At 39.4% G+C, this 20,196-nt stretch overlaps 1 protein-coding gene across 3 annotated transcripts in view; it reads right to left on the minus strand.

Moving 5' to 3' along the window:
- Positions 1 to 16,941, minus strand: part of rc3h1a (ring finger and CCCH-type domains 1a) — a 55,600-nt gene extending 38,659 nt beyond the window's left edge. For all 3 annotated transcript variants that reach the window (XM_060941232.1, XM_060941231.1, XM_060941230.1), the window contains exons 1-2: positions 16,839 to 16,941; positions 6,056 to 6,504 (exon numbers count right to left, since the gene is read on the minus strand). In XM_060941232.1, the coding sequence (XP_060797215.1) occupies positions 6,056 to 6,286 (231 nt within the window). In that variant the 5' untranslated portion in view covers positions 6,287 to 6,504; positions 16,839 to 16,941. The remainder of the gene's footprint in view (positions 1 to 6,055; positions 6,505 to 16,838) is intronic.
- Between the last annotated feature and the right edge of the window lie 3,255 nt (positions 16,942 to 20,196).

The raw sequence follows: 20,196 nt of genomic DNA on the forward strand, positions 1-20,196 counted from the left end.
TTTTAAACCCACTTACCCCCGCAATATGATCACTTGCCCCCTATTTTGCGAGTACCTTTTTTTTTTTTTTTTTAGGAAAACCATAGAATTAGTTTTGAATTACAACATAAAATGAAGATCACACACTGAGTTGAAGTTTGGTTATTGATTAAGTCCATCATCAAGTTTGGTTATTGGTTACTTTTTACTTGTAATGGACAATTTTATCCAAAATAGTTTTTCCTGCCTTAGTTGATTTATTTCCATTTCACATGCATGCAGCTGTTGTAAAGTTTGGTGTGTTTGTGTAGAACTCTCTCAGACTGTAGATTCATTACTCGATAATGTAGAAATCATAAAATAGAAATCTATAACAAAGTTTGTATGAAGAAAACAATAGGGTGCCAAGATTTTGAACAGTACTGTGTTTGAGAATATTTATATATCTTTTTTTTTCATGCACCTCTAGGTTTATTTTTAAAAAAAGGATATTCTAAAATATTTCACAGGACGGTGTTCCTCTGATAACAGAAACAAAGCTCCAGCTCTCTCTGCGCTTAATCTGTTCTGTTCTTTCAGGATTTATCGCTCATGTCGCTCCTTGTTGAGGTTTTTTTATGCCCGAGTTTGAAACCAATCTGGGTTTTCTGTGTCGAATAAGGAAGCTGCTTCACCTTTAAGAAAATCAAACATTTTCATGAAGGCGATAACTCGAACGCGAGCAGAAAAAATAAAAACAGATTCTTAAGCAAACTCTTCCATCCTCACTTCTGACTTTCTGTCTTTGTAAAATACATTTTAAATACAATCATGAATTTCTCTGGAGTTTTCAGGTTGAGCTCCTCTCTTCGTATTCTTTAACCACTCATTTCCTCGTTGTTCTTGAACCACTGGATTCCATTTGTTTACATTTTTATTGATAGCGGGGAGACGGTAATGCCTTTTATCCATTTCTCTGCTTGAACAAGCAAAAACAGCCCAAAAATTAACCATATTGAAGACAGATTAAGCTGCCTGCATGAAAGCCGGTGTCTGTCTGACCCCAGCTGTAATTATCAGGTGATGCGTGACGTCATGCACAAGGAGTCTATAAACAGTACGCATACCATACTACAACAGCGGGGGTAGATAAAATAACTTGCAAAGCAGTAAATGAAACCGAGACTAAGAATACAGCCAAGACATAATGGCAGATACGTAGTGAGGGACGCTTTTAGGAACTGAAATAAAAGATCAAAAAGCCTAATTTTTGTACTGCTAGTTCATAATACATGTTCATTCCAACTTGCCTGGTCGGGCATGTCGGGGACATATCCCACTTGCCCGGATGCATGTTTCACTTGCCCCGGGCAATGCTTAATGTTGAGCCCTGAAAAGTTGGAATGGTATGTTGAAATTAAAACTGAAATCAAAGATTTGTAAATAACCTTTGACTTGTACTGCACTCAAAACAATAGCACATTCTCTATTGGGGACAGACACCTTCGTCTTCCACGGTCATTCCTTTGTAACGTGTGTAGAACGTGGTTTTGCATTGGCTTGTTGAAATATCGCTGGAAAAGATGTCGTCTTGAAGGCAGCACATGTTGCTCCAAAACCTCAATGTACTTTTCTGCATTAACGCTGCCATCACAGAAGTTACCTTTGCCAAGGGCACTGACAACCTCATACCATGACAGACCCTGGTTTTTAGACTTCATGGTAACAGCCCGGATGGTTCTTTTCATCTTTGGCCCAAAGCACGAGACTTCCATTTCTTACAAAGACCTGGAATACTGATTTGTCCAAACACAATACATGCTTCCACTGTGTGATGGTCCGTCCCAGATGCCTCTGAGCCCAGAAAAGTCAACAGCACTTCTGGACACAGTTAACATAAGGCTTCCTTTTTGCACAGTAATGTTTTAACTGCCATTTGTTGATGCAACTCCGTATTGTAGAGCTTGACAAAGGTTTGCCAAAGTAATCCCGAGCCCATTTGGTTATATCAGCTATAGATGAATGACGGTTCTTGATGCAGTGCCATCTGGGGGATCGAAGATCACGGGTGTTCAGCTTAGGCTTGCGCCCTTGACCTTTATGCTTCAAAATTCCTTCAGATTGATCAAATTTTTAAGGATATTATGCACTGTAGAGGGTGAAATGTCCAAATCCCTTCCTATCTTCCTTTGAGGAACATTGTTTTTAAACATTTCAATGACTTTCTCATGCATTTGACGACAAACCAAAGATCCTTTTGTGATTTTGTTGACAGATTGGCGCAACCAAAAAAAAAAAAACACCACACACACACACCAGAACTGGCAGTTGTCTGAAATGGAAAATCATTATCCCTATCCCTCATGCATGTAAAAGTTACTAGTTGTGTTCATGTCATGCCTCTGGCTCCGGAATGCCAGCAGGCTATCAATAAACAACCAAAGCCGGCATATTGAAGGGTTTCCTTTATGGCAATATTGTGGAATCTCTGTATAAAAGGGAATCTATTCTCAGCTCTTCTTAAACCCATTCCCCCGCTCTCTTGCCACCAGAAAAGTGACTCATTCTGAAAAGGATGTGGCTTTGGACTGTATGAACTGATAGGACCCTGGTGACTAAGCAGTTTATGACACACCAACATGCACACAAAACTCTTGTAGTCCAACCAGACCAGAAAAACCACAAGTTCTTCTTTTAGAAATGAGACACGACACTAAGCAGCTGAATAACAATCTGGCCCCGGCCACCTCCCACCTTCATGTTTCTTACTCTTGTTCATCACCTGCACTTTAGCATTACATGCTTCTTCAAACATGTTCATCAAAATAAGACCAGCAAGCCATTCGAAAGCAGTTAACACACACTGGTGGTTAACTTGCTTCCTTGTTTTAGTCAATTTCAGGAAGCAAAGTGAGAGCAGCAACAATATATTCAAACTTAACATAAGGAAATAACAGACAAAAACAAAAGGTTGTTAAATAACCCACCTGACTGACCTCACTGATCAAATTCTGCTGGTTAGGGATTAATATAAATATTAGTGCTGTCAAGCGATTAAAATATTTAATCGCAATTAATGTCGCGACAGTCATAGTTAACCCGCGATTAATCGCAATTTAATCGCACATTTTTGTCACATAAAAAACCATTGTAATTCTCTTAGCATAAAAAAGTGAATGGGCTTGCTTTGTACCAATGTTTTTTTTTTATTGCAAAGCATAACACGTCTTGACACAGCCACTGCAAAGTGAAACCTAAGCCGAGCACCGGCGCGGGGCTAGCAAGAGAACCATGAGTGAAATGATCTACTGTTTGAGTTAGTCTACAACTCTAATCAGAGAGACAGGTTACACAGTGATGGTAGGCTTGACATGCTTGATTATAATATAAAGTACACTATTATATTAAGTTTAAGTTGTTCGTTGATAAATATTGCATTGAATCTGATCTTTACTGTTTCAGTTCACTTAACACATTTTGTACTTTTACACTTTCTGCCTGTTGATGCGTCGCTCTGTCCAATCAGAGGCGGCCAAATTTGCATATTACAGGAAGGATTTCTGGGATAGCATTGAGTTTATAGTTCAGAGGGATCTGGCTTCTTTAGACGCTGTCTTCTTAAAACTGAATAAATATTTAAAAAGAGCCAAATTAGCCAGTCTTTTGAACGGCTCTTTTCAAAGAATGGATCACAAAGATGCGGATCCCATCAAAGAGCCATAAATCCCATCTCTACTAGCGCGCCCTGCCCGCGCTGGTTCTTTGGGGGGGGCAGAGGACTCTGGCTGTGCGGGGTGTGGCATTACAGTCTAGCTGCTATTGGTTTTCTAAGCAAAGTCTCTGTTCCAAGTTCCTGGCAGTTTCAAAAGCTTATGAAAAACCTACATCATGTCACAGAGCACTAATCTCGCGATAAAAAAAAAAAAAAAATATCGCCGTTAAAATTAAGTTAACGCGTTAATAACATGACATTTTTGACAGCACTAATAAATATCTGTATTGCTGCATCATAGATGCAAGAAAATATAGAACTTCAACATTCAAGCTGCGTTACTTCAGCCTGCAGTGATGTCACATGCATTCCCTCTATTCTAGGTTATTGCTCCATCTGCTGTCTAAACACAATTACAGCTATGAAAAACAGATTATGCAGCCTAATAATAAAAATTGTGGTTCATTTATTTCCTTGATTCAAATCATCAAGTTTGTACCACAATTTATTGTTGCACGCCTAATCATAACAGTGGAAAAAATACCAGACGCTGCTTACAAGTGAGCTGTAGATGCTAATATTGCCTGGGTGTTTCTGGCTTACTCACTCATTAACAAGATCAGAAATGGCGCAAAACTGAAGTTAGGACTGCAAATAGAATAAGTTAAATCAGCTGTAACCAAGCTCATAAAATTGAAATAAAATTATATAAACCAAGTACGTGTGCGCTCTGTATTGAACAGCAGCAGAGATACTTATTGAAATCTTATATAATGAAGTTGCCCTGATAAATAACAGGATTCATTTTCTTTATTGAAGTGTCCCGCCTGTCTTTTGAAACTGAAAACATTCACATCTTAAACTTCTGGGCAGCACAAACACAGGAAGCTAAGATGCATCAGAGAAAGATGTTTTGTTGCTCTGCACTCAGACAGTGGGCTGTTGAGGTTTGTCTAGGATACAAAAGGAAGCCATGAGATTATTTATTTTTGTCAGCCTTGAAGTGACACACCTTGTTTATCACCAGATTTAAATTGTTCAGACTGATAGCCATCACACCTGATGGACTATCGCTAAAGCTTGGTAACATCAAAAACTTACACCATCAGTATTTCTCACATTGTCTTCAACTGAAAAAGTGACTGAAGCTGTGAGGAAACATGGCGTAACAAGGTAACCGGACGCTCACAACAAACGCAGCGTGCGCTAAAATTCGCTCTGGCGGCCCTGCCAACAACACTGCTGAAGTTTACGGATGAGCTGATGTAGATGAAATGGGCAATTTGTTCATTCGAACTGCTTCATTCTGCAAACTTTATTTAAAGGGGACGCAAAGCAGACAGCCATATCAACCGGTATTCTTTGTGCTGACAAACCTCAACATCTTTTAAATGTAAAGGTGCAAAATCATCAAGTGATGAAGGAAAATAATGAAAAATTGATTACGTGTGGTAAGAAAATTAACAAAAACTAGCTAATTAAAAGCCATGTGTGTGGTGTCCTGGTGTCCCAAAATTTAGATGAATGTGTTCAATCATAATTCGTTACCATAAACTTTATTTTGACATCTCCACCACCCAAGATGATCCAATAACGATCTCGCTGATGAGACACACTGGCTCACATACAATCCCAATTCAAAAAAAAAAAAAAATAATAATAATAATAATAATATTATTATTATTATTAAAAAATTACCAATTAACCAAATTAGGGTTGGTTTTTCTTCTTTTTAGCATTACACATCTTTTTCAGTCTTTTGTTGCCCGTCCCAACTTTTCTGAAACGTGTTGCTGACATCAAATTCAAAATGAGCATACATTTTTCAAAAAACAATACATTTCTTAGTTTCAACATTTGATATGTTGCCTTTGTACCATTTTCAATTAAATCTAGGGTTTCCATGATTCACAAATTATCGCATTCTGTTTTTATTTACGGTTTAAACAGCGTCCCAACTTTTTTGGAATTTGGGTTGTAGAAAATGAATGACTTCTGGTTGTTTTGATACACCTGCCGCATTTGGTGTGAACACAGGCCAACGAGTGAGTGTGTGTGTGTGTAGGGGGTGGGGTGTTTTTGCTGCTTGGCCAAAAATAGAAAGTTGCTTGGTTTCTTTCCAAGTATGGATGGATGGATGGATGATTTGTCAAAAATATATTCCAATAAATTATGCACATGGTATTTCATATTTGCATACAAATGGGACTGCTGCATTAAAAAAAAAAACCATATATTTAACATTAACAAAAAGCAAGGGAATGCTAATGTGTTACGACAAAATCAAAACTAGTTTTAGAAACGCTTGGGATGTGTGTGAAATTGAGTACAGCAGCAATATTTTGATTTCTAACCCGTCAAAACAATTAGCAGCAAGTGACTGACCTGAGGGCAGACGAGCTGCAGCAGCGCTGTGTTGACAGGGAGCAGCTCGATGTCGGTGCTGATGGTGGTTTGGTCGAAAGGGCAGGCTTTGCGGTGCAGCTTGTTCAGGCACATCTTGCAGACGGTGTGACCGCAGCCCAGGCTGATGGGCTTGCGCACGTTCTCCTCAAACGTCTGCGTGCAGATCGGACACAACAGAAACTCGGTCCATTGCGGCGCTTGTACGGGCATCGTTGACTGAAAATTGTCTCCAACGTGACGCTCAGATATCCACGCTCTCACAGATGAGAGTATGTTGTTTTTTTTTTTTAAAAAAAAGAGGTGAAAGAAGAAAAAAGTAGGCAAAATGTTGTACAGATTCCACAGGAATCAAAAGCACTCTTGTGAATGGTGATTTTAAATATCTTCAGGAATCGTGGACACGTAGCACACAGTGCTGAATACATATCCTGCAAAAAAAAAAAAAAAAATGGTGGAATTTTAATAAACTCCCTCAAATAGCTATACAAAACAAGTCAAGCAGTCATAATGTAAAGTTCTCTAGCTTTTCATACACGGGAGCTAAAAGAGCTCACAGACAGCTGTAACATCTCACTGATCACTTCAGACTACAGAGTGGTTTAATGACTGGCATACACGGACTGGCTTTAATTTTAAGAGCATAAAAATGTTACCCGTGTGTTTAAAAGGGGGGGGGGGATTTTGGGTGACTAATCAAGGTGCTGCTTGCTCTGGCCTGTTAGACAAGGAAACACGAAGTAGAAGAGGTTAAGAGACAAAACACTAGAGACTTCACACTCTGAATCATCAACCATCAGCAAGATACGCTGGAATCAGCAACTTGAGACAAAAACAAGAGAGTGTTATAGAAGAGTTTCAGAAAGTGACGCAAGGAAAAAGAACAAAAAAAAAAAAAGAAAAAACAAACCACATCCCTCAGAACAGAAAAATAATGAATTGGCTCAAAGAATAAAAAAAAAGTTTTACCTTCAGAGAAAAAGCTCTTTCAGCTTAACATGCTGTACACAGCTTTCAGCCATCACAATCCAATTTTTTTTTAAATAACAGCTCTTCAAGGAAGCACCATTTGTTTTTAGTATATATCTGCAGTCTAAATGGCTGCATGCATGATATTCAAATCTATTCTGGTAATCTAGTCATGCCTCTCTGGGCCTCGCAGACGCCAACCTGAAAAACTTCCTCTTTCTTCTCTTTTGGGTTGTGGCCATGCTCAGTCACGCCTTGTTCCCACCTGTCCTGGTACGAGTTTCGCTCTAGAGGAGTTCCCGCATAAGCTAAAATTAGATCTTGTGAGAATACTGGGAGGCAATCATGCTGTTTTTTTTTTTTTTAATTACAGTCCTTGACCTTTCGGAATTCTGTTGTCATACTGATAAGACGTATACGATGGCAGAAACCTCACTAGAAAATAATTTTGTGGGCATACACACACACACACACACAGCTGGGCTAATGTGTAAACAAGATCACTTCCTATCATCTCCTCCAGTGTGTCTGTGTACATGCGTGCGATCTGAAAGTGCACTGTAATGATGACAGGGAAATACTACTGAAAGCAACACAGTAAACTCCCATTAGGTTAAATAAAGTCTTTGTGAGTAAACTCGGCTCAGTGGGAATGACATGACTCATGTTTGCATCGCTGAAGTATGTGGCTCTCCACATGTGGGGCTTTTTTTCTGCAGTAATTAAAATGTTCTGCATTTCATTTCTCACGCCCTTACAAAAGCCAGACAAGCACCGCGGAAGTAGTTACCATCATTTAAACACTAACACACTGAACAGAATTTAAACTAACCTGGAGTTAAAGGCAAGATTAAGCATGTTATGGTTTGAATTTTTTCCAAAATTATAACCTAACCCAAAAAAAAAAAAAAAAAGCGTGGTTTTAAATGACCATTTAAATACACAAGGCTGTGGTGATAAAAGGAAACCTGAACAAAATCCGAATATTTAACACACTAACAGAAAGCAAAAATATAAAATTCCTAATTCTTTTTTCTTTGAAAGACAGTCAAAAATGACATTATAATCTGAAAGGAAATGCAGTGCTGAGCCCCCCGAAAAAAATCTAAGTAGCATGACGCCATACACCGCTGCTTAACCAAAACTCAAACGTTGTTTGGTTTAGTTGTGGTAAGCAATGATACAGTCATCTGTGTGTTTGATATCCGGCATGATGAGAGGTAGCAGTGCAATGCCACAGATTATGCAGTAACAGATTAAAATAAATCCAACAGTGCAGTCATGTGTCCCTGTGCTGAGAAACAGAAGCGCTGTAGTGTGATTTAGGACAAATCCCGATAGATGGCAGTGAGAAATGGTTGTCGAGTTGCAGCTGGACACAGAAGTGCTGAGAACTAGGGCTGTGCGATACGGGGAAAAAAAAATAAATGAATATCCCGATACATTTTCTCCATTTCACGATATACATCTTGATGTATTTAAATCTCCTCTAAAGGACCCCATGAAATCTAACTTTTACTGTTTTCACTACAATCCCTGCAGATTAAATAACATTCTTGGTTAACTTTACAGGTGGTTTTCAACAACACATTTTAAATTTTCATGTTCGTGATTAATCACAATTGAATTGAAATAAGACTATTTGTATTCAACAAAGATGTGGCACAAACTGAAAAAACAATCTTGAAAATTGCAACAAAGGGGTAATACAATACAGAGCTGCTCAGAGCTCAAACCAATAAAGTGCAAGCTCAACACTGAGAAAGACATTTAGCCTAAATAAGAAAAAGTGCTCATTCATTAAATTATTTAAAAAAAAAAAAAGATCTCCAAGCTATTAACCTGACTACTGAGAACCACTGGAACATTCACAATAGAGAGAGAGAGATCTGCAAGGCAAGGCAAGGCAAGTTTATTTATATAGCACATTTCATACACAATGGCAGTTCAATGTGCTTTACAGAAGTAAAAACAAAAACAGTAAACAAAACAATTTTTCTCTTTGCACACTTTTGAACTGAATGTTTTCTGGCTCTGCCTCTCAGATGTGTAGAATTCCAGCTGCTGCCTTTCGTGATGACAGGTTTTTTTTGCACACTTTACAAATTGGCATTTGCTGTTCCACGTCCTCCTTGTGATATCCAAAAAAATGCCAGATGACTGACCCCTTACTAGTTCTTTTAGGAACCAATTCGTCCGCTTCCATTTTTAATTTGTCGCTGAAATTGACAGAGCTTACACGGTAGCCTATGCAAAATCAGCGATTGCACGAACTGAGTCAGCGCTGTAAACCGGAACTAGGAAATCTTCCCGCCGGCAGTGTTGCCAGACACTGCTGACGTTTTCCAACCCAAAATATGTTCAAAACCCGCCAAAACACACTTAAAACCGCCCAATCTGGCAACACAACCAAAACTAGAAATTCTTCCCGGAAGTTCCTTTCAGCAGCGAGATGTCGCCCGGGATTGGTTGGCGAGTGCGTGACGTTATTGTTTTCTTTACCCTTAGGCAGCCTCTCATGTTACTGCCTGAGGGACAGGGAGAAAACCACCAGAAAAGGTTTTAAACAAATACAACAAACATGAAACGAACGCAAGTCGGAAGATGACCATAAAATACTCGATAGTTACGATATAATAACTTTATGTATCGCGCACAGAATTTTCGGCGATATATCGAGTATATTCGATATAATCGCACAGCCCTACCGAGAACCACTTGAGTAAAGAAAGAGGAGGGATCTGGTGATAAAAGTGAACATGCAGACAGTAATGTATTCTAATCTGCAATTTGAAAAAAAAAGTCTAAAGTGATGTAATGGTCTGACCAAGACAACACTAATTAGGCTTGGGGAAAAAAAAAAATTCTGGATGAGAATTTCTACCAATTTATATAATAGAAAGGGATCCTCTCCTAATTCAGGAATCTTATCTCATGACATCTCTCAAATTATCTTAATGTTGTCTATCAAATTGGTGGAAAACGAACCAGAACCGGCTATCATTTTTGATCATGCAGATTAAAAACACCCAATCCTCCATAAACATAAATCTCTCCATTATCAAATCATGCCAAAAGAGGAACACTTCACCACAAATGAGCTCCACTCTATTCCTACAGCCATAATGAATCAAATGAAAACCAAAAATCAAATGAGATCAGGAAAATGACAAAAACAGGATTTACGCTTGCGTAATATCGGTCAGTTCTCTACTTTATGGCGTTTTAAATCAGCCATGAAAATGATGCACTTGATAATTGTTATTGCTAGTGATGGGAATTCCAGATTTTTCAGTTAGTCAGATCATTCGGCTCGGCTCACAGATAAAAACATGACTCTCGACTCCCAAAAAACCTTTCTTCTAAACCCATGTGAGATATTACGATGGCTGATTGGCAAAGACAAACAATGAGCGATACTGTTGTGTGAAATCTCACTCTACATTCTAATTAACAAGTACACTGCATTCTCTGCTACTTCCTTCCCAGCTTTATTTGTCTCCATACACATTTAATGAAAGGCTGTATATGACAAGATAAGAAAAAAAATTAGGTCATATGCTTTTCTTCGGAACTAACTGCAGGTAGGAATTAAAGCTGCGAGACCATGTGTGCTGTAGGACTGTTCTGAGGAAGCATTCCAGATGTTTGTTTGGATCCGTCATTTTACAGCACCATACCTAATTTGTGTAGAACTGAGAAAATCTCAACTCAAATATTGCTGAAATAGTGACTCCATGCTAATACAGACACATAGTATGTATTCGGAAGTGTGTGTGTGTATATCTCCATCCTCCCTATCACACTGCCTCACACGCACCTGCGCCTCTCTCTCTCACACACGAACACGTTTGCATCTACAGCTTCCCGACCATGGTCCCGGAAACCCCCGTCTTATACTGTTGACTAACACACCAGATTCAACTTATCAACTAAAATACCACATCAGAAAAAGTTGGGACTGTATGGAAAATGCGAATGACAAAAACAGCTATTTCATTGCAGAAAGTATGAACCCAAGATATTTTATGTTTTGTCTGGACAACTTAATTTCACTTATTAAATGTACATCCATTTCTGCGTTTCAGGCCTGCAACACATTCAAAAAAAAAAGGGGGGGGGGGCAGGACAGGACAATTTAGGGCTATTAATGAGGTAAAACAATTAAGCAATGATGTGATTTGAAACCAGTGATGTCAACAGGTGATTGTAATCATGGTTTGGTACAAAATCAGTATCCAGGAAAGGCCTAGTCTTTGAAGAGCAAAGATGAGCTGTCAACAAACCCGTGAGAAAATTCTTGAAATGTTTAAAAACAATGTTCCTCAAAGAAAGATAGAAAGCGATTTGGATATTTCACCCTCTACGGCGCGCATCAACGTTTCAAGGAATCTGAAGGCGTTTGGGTGTGTAAAGGGCAAGGGTGCAAGCCTAAGCTGAACACCTGTGATTTCTGACCCCCCCAGAGAGTACTGCATCGCTTCTGTGATGGCAGCATTAATGCAGAAAAGTACATTGAGATTTTGAAGCAACATACATCATCTTCAAGACGACATCTTTTACAGGGATTTTTCAACAAGACAGTGCAAAACCACATTCTGCACACATTACAAAGGCCTGTCCCCAATCGAGAATATGTGGAGAGTTTTTAAATGATAAAATGACAATGAAAACCCTGTGCTGTTGCACACCTTAAAGTGCATATCTTGGACCAATTTCGTTTTTTTTTTTATATGAAAGTATGTCCCTTTACACACTCATTCAGAAGGGTAATTTTGCACAAGGCCATCTGTCTACAGCAGAAAAAAAATAAAATAAAACAAGTCTGGAAAAATCCCAAGGGAGTCTGGAGCCAGATTCGTGATGTCACCTGCGGAAGCGCCAGCAGGCTGCATGAGCTTGCACGGTTTCAGTGCACAGCCTGTGTAGACCAAGTTTAGCAGCTAGCGATTTTGCACTGAAATATGGAATTGTCACCCGAGTGCGATGTTGCTTCACCTTTGGATGAAGAATATAATGAGATGTCAGAATTGGGGCTTCATCTGCTTGGATTTGATGATGATTCAAGTAGTGAAGACAACGGAGACAACACCGGGGATGTAAATATGGTCGTTTTCTCAAACAAACCAGCGCTGACGTAGGATTCAGAGGGAGGCGTCCTGCACATGACGTCACGAAAATCAATGTTTGCCAGGAAATCCAAACGCCAAGTTTTTTCAGAGGCGGAACAATTCGCCTCAAATGGCTTGATTTCAACGGAATTTTTCTGGTATTGCGCAAGGTAAAAACAAACAAACAAAAAAAACAACTGCAGAGAATGCAGAATGTTACAGATATTTGACCAAAGTTTAATATAAAATAGGAGAATTACATTGATCTTGCTCCTGAATTTACCCGTGATATGCACTTTAAGACCTGTTTGCAGGACGAATGGGACAAAACACCTGAAACGCTTCATCACTTGGTGTCTTCAATCCCTAAACATCTTAAGTGTTGTGAGAAGGAATGGCAACATGACAAAGTGGTAAATGCTTTACTGTACAGCTTTTTTTTTTAAATATGTTGCAAAAGTTAAAATAAGAATGTGTTTACATTGTTTTACCTCATTAATTTTTCTTCAATGTGCTGTTCTGAATGAACTACAGGTAAAAGATTATTTACAAACCATTGTTTTCGGTTTTAATTTCAATCTACCATCCTAACTTTTTCTGATTTGGGGCTGTAAGGGGTCATCCATAATTTTCATCATTATCATGAGCGTACAAACCGTACGCCGGGGGGGGGGTGTTAATGACCAGGCGTACACTTTTTAAAAATGAAAAAATGATGATCCGTCAATGTGCGAATTGGCGGCCGCCATGTTAAAAATTTCGCACCACATCGGTCTTGCCAGCTAGCTGTACACGCTTTCTTTCTTCAATACAACAGTGGCTGACCCAGATTTTGACCGCGTTTATAAATTTGTGAATAGCAGAAATACCGCTATTCACAAGACTCCTTCAAACGAGTACGAGCATTTTTTAAATATTTATTGTTTCCTGCATTCATCTGAGAAGCGGCAGGAGGCAGTTAGGGCAGGACAGGCTGCTTGGAAAGAAGCAAAAACAAACGTTTCAAAGCCAAAAGGCAACAGCTCCCCTTAAAAAGACAGTTCCTAATTTTCAAAAGTCAGACCCTCCAGGATGTTGCGATTTGCAAATTCAACCAATCCCCGCGAATTCAGGGCGGTGTTGCAATTATATCCAATCACCGAAACTTTCCCGCAAATTTGACCAATCGTTGGCGTTGTCTTGAAGTGACGTTGACAAACTACCTTCTGCCTTACTTCCAGTGTTGCCAGATTGGGCGGTTTCCCGCCCCGTTAGGGGGTTTCAAGTGCATTTTGGCGGGTTTTGAACATATTTTGGGCTGGAAAACGTCAGCAGTATCTGGCAACGCTGCTTACCTCCGTGTAAGAGAAGCAGCATGTGCGAGTCAGTGTTTATGTAGGCTTAAATTTTGTTACTGAAAGCGTGTTATGTTTACAGTGAAGGACTGTGTGCACCTTACATTATTTTTTTTTACGTAATACAAGAAATTAATGGATGCCAACATTTTTACCAAAATGGTATTTTATTTTCCATTGTTTAGGCAGCTTCAGCATCATACTGTGAGATTCTGTTCAAATTGTTTTTTTCTTCTATGAAGCCTGAGCCATTTATTTTATTAGTTTATAATTATTGTTTAATTTAGTCTTCAGGAGAGACTGCCTGCACACAGTACTAGTATTAATAGGTTTTTTTCTTACATGAAAGCTGAGGCATTTATATTATATTTTAAAGTAACTTCATGTTGTGCTGTGAGGTTCTCTGCACTTTAACTTTTGAACCAACAGGTGCATTTGGATAAGTAAAGCCTATTTTTCTGCATTTTTGTAGTCCTGGTAATCTTTTATATTGGTAAAGTTGTTTATAGGACCATTTCTCAGTGTCTTTGTTTTTTTTTAATCAATAGTTTTTCAGTAATAACTTAATATTTAACATATCACTCAATTTTAATCACAAAAAGAGAAAATCGCAACAATTTCTCGCAACTTTCACTTCCCGCAATGTAATCGCAACAAAAACCTAAAAAACACCGCAACTTTCATCGCAATTTTTTGGAAAAACCCCCTGCAACATCAGACATTTTAGCCCGCAACAATCACAAAAAAGGCCCGCGAAATCCTGGGGGGACTGAAAAAAGAATTGCCTGCTTTCTATGAAAACTTCTGGACCCGTCTTGTGTCTTCTTTTCTTCTCTTGTGAATCTTTGTATTGTCCTGCCATCCGATTTTAATAAAAAGTAATACAAGACATGGTTTTATTTTGAATTCCTATTCCACGTAGATCCATCATTTTTTTGTCCGCTAATGTACACTTTTGGGGGGAGGGAGGGGGGTTGCTCAAAAGTCTACTCTTTGTAGACTCATGATAATGATGAAAAATATTGGTTGACCCATAAGTAAAAGGGCCAGCTCATCCTTCCCAGAATCCAATTCGTTGTGGATTTTTTTTTTTTTTAATTTATAAACTTCACAGTTAAAAACAGCAGGGAGTCCTCAACAGAGCAATAAGCTCCAATACCTGAGGTCCCACAAAATTAAATAGTACAATAAATAATACATATTGGAGGAAACTTTTTTTTTTAAATTAAAAAAATTAAAACAGCCCAGAAGTATACAGACTAATAGCAGTACAAGCTGGTGCCATGTTTTGGTTTTTTAAACATATGGGCTACTGTGTGCGCACTTCAGCAAAACCATCACATTCGCTGTTCGTGATTCCTTTGAAACCTGTCTTGAACTTTTTTCGGTCCACACGTCATGCATGGAACTTTTGAACACAATATGCCTGACTTTTTTTTTTTCCTTTTCCTACAGCAAAGACCAATTCAGGTCCATTACAACAGAATAACCAGACAAAAATATAGTGGATCAGTCGAAAGGATTTAAATAAATTATAACTACTCTGACAAAATATCTACAATCTCATTATGACCTGTGACCCAAGATGTCTGCATTGTTGGGGATGGCATCAAAAATGGCAATTTGCTGCTTCGTGCAGAGGATTCTGGGAAGGATGAGCTGACCCCTTTCAAAACACTTCCTGAATTGAAGTTTGTGAGCAGTGAAAATTAAAATACGCACGACAATTTATTCTCCAGCACCAGGGTTGGGAACCTGTGATCTACACAATCCTCATTGTTAGCAATGACATCAAATCTACAGTAAATGTGCTATAATTTGTGTAACAGCCAGAGATGCACTGCAGTACTCACAGCAGACTGGAAAGTATTGGTCACAATACTCGCACTCATATGTGCGAGTCAACTCTCAACTTTCACAGAACGGCTCTGTTTTTTTATTTCCCGATTCCAACCCGATAAAAGGGCTTGTTAATGGACTGCTGGGTGGAACCGGGTGTGTTCGAACAGCAATGTGATTACTAAACCACTCAAGTGTGTAATTCAGGTGGAATTCAGGTCAGGAAAAAAAAAAACCGACCGTGTTAGCTCATGTGGCTAAGCTAGCCCAGCCGAGACAAAGCCTGGCTTGATAAACAGAAAGCCTGGCTTTTTTTTTTTTTATAAAACGCACAGATACAAAGACGCACGTCCTGTCCTCAAATCTTGTACTGCTAATTATTTAATATCTGCTTTTGTTCAAATACAAATACCACCCAGTTAAATAAATCCACAAAGCAGAGTTGAAAACTAGAAACAATTTAAGCTAGCAAAGCTGGCTACTACATTAGCCACATCTGGTTAGCTCAAAAGCTAAATAATAACCAAAACCAGCAAACATTTACTGTCGATACCTTTATCAAAACCAGAAAATGATATACTAAATAAGACTTTTAGCCAGCTAACATTCATGAATTTAAGTTACACTGACCATTAGCCAACACCTAGCGCGTCCTTCTAAACAATACTTAGCTTTATTCATCTTTAAAATAAATTAGCTCCTCATTTATAATCTACCTGTCCCACCACAGTCCTACATGCTCATTTAAAAAAAAAAAAAGACAAACAGGGATTTTTTTAGTCAGCTGTTTTGTTAGCCAGATGTTTTAGTTATTTAAGGTTGTTCGTTCTTTCATTCCACCACACAAATAATAAACCGAGCCACCACTATCTTTAAAATATCTCAACTCACATGCTAAACGTCAATATTTCAGCATAAACAACTGATTTCAGCTACTCTTGAAAACAGCTTAGCCATTTTTCAAAATGGCTTTTCAACCAATCTGCAACTTTGCCTGGTTAACCAGCGCTGCGAACAAAATTAAACACTTATCACAAGGGGAAAAAGTCCGAAAACACAATCACAGAACTCGAATAAAAGCTGTAACGTCAAGATCTGTGTGAAACTTAGATGAAAAGACTGTATTATACATCTTAACCAAAGCGCCGTATTACGCTAACCGAGCTAGCTTATCAAATATTAGCATCATGCTTGCGTCATCTGGCTTTACATAGTTGACTGATTTTAGTAATAAACCTTGTTTAAATCATGTTTTTTGCGTCTAGGATGCAAACTTTTCGTTTTGTACAATATTCTCTAGACGCTATTTTAAACATGCATAATCAAAGTTAGCTAGTAAACTAACTGTAGTACGTGGCTAGCTAACTAGCTAGCAACATTACGCATTCGCTAGCAAGTGAGTGAACCTGCTAGTTGTTAACAAGCTAGCTGGAGGTAGGTAGAAGAGACTCAAAATTACAACAAAACAGCATATTGGTAGAGAAAAATAAGTAAACATGTGTATATACTCACAACATTAGTTTTAACCGTGCCATTCTTCAACGATCTATCGAGAAATAAAGCGAGTTCATCTCAGTTGCCATCTCGACGTAAATGTCTGCGCGCGCTACAGTGAAGCGGCATCAACTTAGCTAAAACTACAGACAAGGAGCCGAACTGCGCATGCGCACTGCAACTACTCTAAAACTTCATCGATATGCATGATTTTTATTTAGCCCACAAACAATACCGAAATTTATCAAAGCAATTCATCAGTTTCCTCGCAAATAACATCTAGACATTTATGTCAGGGCTTTGGTTTTCCATGTCCCGGATGTAGGTCGGATGAAAAATACGAGTGGTGTATTTCCCAGTACAACAGTCCTGTATATATATATATATATATATATATATATATATATATATATATATATGGAAAAAATTAAGAGACCTCTGCAAGATTATCAGTTTCTCTGGTATGTGTTTAAGGAACATGAATATTTTTGTTTTATTCCATAAACTACTGACAACATTTCCCCCATATTTCACATGAAAATTGTGTCAGGGCATTTAATTGGAGAAAATGACAACTGGTCAAAATAACCAAAAAAAAAAAATATGAAGTGTTTTCAGACCTTGAATAATGCATAGAAATCAAGATCATATTCAGTTTTAAGCCACACAATGCTAATGTTTGAACTTAGTATGAATTCAGAAAATCAATGTCCTGCTGGAAAACCCAATCCTCAGAGTTGTCGGAGAGAGTGTACTGTGGATTGTGTCATGTAGTGTAGAATATGTTGTAGAACATACTGTAGAATGTGTTACAGGATAGAGTGTAGAGTGTGTATGGAATATAATGTGTTACAGAATACAGTGCAGAATCTGTATTAGGGCAGTGGGCATGTGTGGTCCCTCCACTAGCCTGGGGTGGTGCCTTGAGCAAGCACTAGCAACCCCTCATTCCCCCCAGTCAGGGTTACGATCAAAGACTCAGCAGACTGCGGCGAGGAGACCACCACCTGGTGGTTCAACAGGCAGGAAGGCAGGACCAGCAAAGCGTTTGTGAAGCACGATCAGGGCACAATGCAACAACTAGAACACTGTTGGCCATCCACTGCATCCCAACCTAGCTTCAGCCGTCTTGATTTTGTCTTTCCCCAGATCCAGTTAAGTCAGGATGAGAGAGTGAGGCTGACGGCTATGCAACTTTCCTTCACTCTAATCCAAGTCATGACTTGAAATTCAAGTCCTGTGGCGATAGGCAAGTGGCGAAACAGCAGGTGCGAAAACACTGGAAACTGTAGTCACGAACTTGCACACCGGTGGCCCTGAGCATAGGGTCGCTCTCTGCTGGAAAGAACCAGCAGCAGAGTTTGGCAGCCCCCTGGGTGTCTGAGCAGCCCTGTTTAGGATGTGCTCTGCTCACCTCCATGGAGGAAGGGTCTAGAATAGGTGCCCCAAACACAGTCTACTTCACCTCACCCTGGCCAGCACACCACAGCTAGCGGGGATCCCACTCAGCGGTTAAAATACAACAAACAAAATAAGATAATGAAGGTACTCAACATTGGTACATGGAATGTGCACACTACTGGATAACATCAAAGCAGACAGGCCAGAGAGAACCGCACTAGTCACCAAGGAACTAGCTCGCTACAATGTGGACATAGCTGCCCTCAGCAAAACACATCTAGCAGACAAGGGCCAGCTCATGGAACATGGTGGTGGTTATAGCCGCACTGAACGGCAAGAAGCAGGCGTTGGATTTGCTGTTAAGTCCCACCTCACCCAGAAACCAAACTTCCGGAGGGCATCAACGATCAGCTGATGACACTTCAGCTCCCACTTGGAGGCAAGAAGAGCGCAACGTTGATTAGCACTCATATTCCCACAATAGATGAAACGTATCACTGAGGCCCAGAAGAAACGAGCTGCGTAGAAGGCTCAAACTAGTACTGTTTTTGCCATCCAAACTGGTCCTATTGCAAGAGTATAGTAATGACCACAGTAGTGATTTTTATACTTTTTCTCATTACCTTGCCCGGGACGGAGTCCACCAGCGGGCGAGGTATTGTTTTCGGATGGGTTTATTTATTTATTTGTTAACGATATTACGGGAAATGGCTGGATCAATCTTCATGAAACTTTCAGGATAGATGGGCATTGGTCTCAAACAGAACCTTCAACATTTTGAGGGTCATCCGGTCAGTCAGCAAAAAGGTCAAAATCGTTTTTGTTGTGGCTAGTGCCTCATACAGAGGTGCTAGCCACTGTCTCATCGTGCTGTAAGAATGTAAGAGTGTAACAATCGCACACTGCACATACACGTGTTCCAATTAAAATGGCCGGTGAGTGTATACAATTCGGCTCACCATTCAAAATAAATGGACTAAAGAAATCGCTTTCAGACGTTTATGCTTATTACAGAGGAAAAGTGCGTTCCACTGAGCTCTAGCGGCGGGCCATTTCCGGGAAATAAGAGTTTTGGTTATGGTGAGTGTGTGAACGTCAGCCTCAGTTCAGAGGTTTCAGTTTTGAAAACTGTAAGAGGGAAGAGTAGAATAATATAAAAGTACAGACATGGTATATTTTACTTCTGTGATTTTTAAATTGGGCAGCACGGTGGTGTAGTGGTTAGCACTGTCGCCTCACAGCAAGAAGGTCCTGGGTTCGAGCCCCGGGGCCGGCGAGGGCCTTTCTGTGCGGAGTTTGCATGTTCTCCCCGTGTCCGCGTGGGTTTCCTCCGGGTGCTCCGGTTTCCCCCACAGTCCAAAGACATGCAGGTTAGGTTAACTGGTGACTCTAAATTGACCGTAGGTGTGAATGTGAGTGTGAATGGTTGTCTGTGTCTATGTGTCAGCCCTGTGATGACCTGGCGACTTGTCCAGGGTGTACCCCGCCTTTCGCCCGTAGTCAGCTGGGATAGAATGTGTACATCAGACTGAAAATTTCTTCTTACTTGGCATGACTCCCTTTTGCTTTAACAGTTTGCAGTTGAGCTGGCTTGGACTCCACAAGTTTGCATAAAATCCAAAGATTCATGTCAGATCAAAGCCATGGTAGTGCTGTCTGAACATGCTAATGAGAAAAAAAACCTAATGTCATGCAAGAAAAACATTACAAAAAACACATTAGAAAATATTTTCAGATAAAACGGAGGCAAAAACCTGCATGTCGTTATGAGGTGCACCAACACAACACGTTCAGTCCAAGATGACATTACTTAAATGTTTGGAGTTAGTGATGAATGGAATGGATTTATTCCAAATAAGTTACTAATCAAACAGGTTAATAACTCCCAAGATACTAACCATGAGATTTGATAGCTGAATATTAACTTGTACATCAGGCAGCATTAAAATATTACAAAACCTAAAAGCAAAACAGA

This window comes from Neoarius graeffei, chromosome 15, assembly GCF_027579695.1.
Source record: "Neoarius graeffei isolate fNeoGra1 chromosome 15, fNeoGra1.pri, whole genome shotgun sequence".
Lineage (NCBI taxonomy): Eukaryota > Metazoa > Chordata > Actinopteri > Siluriformes > Ariidae > Neoarius > Neoarius graeffei.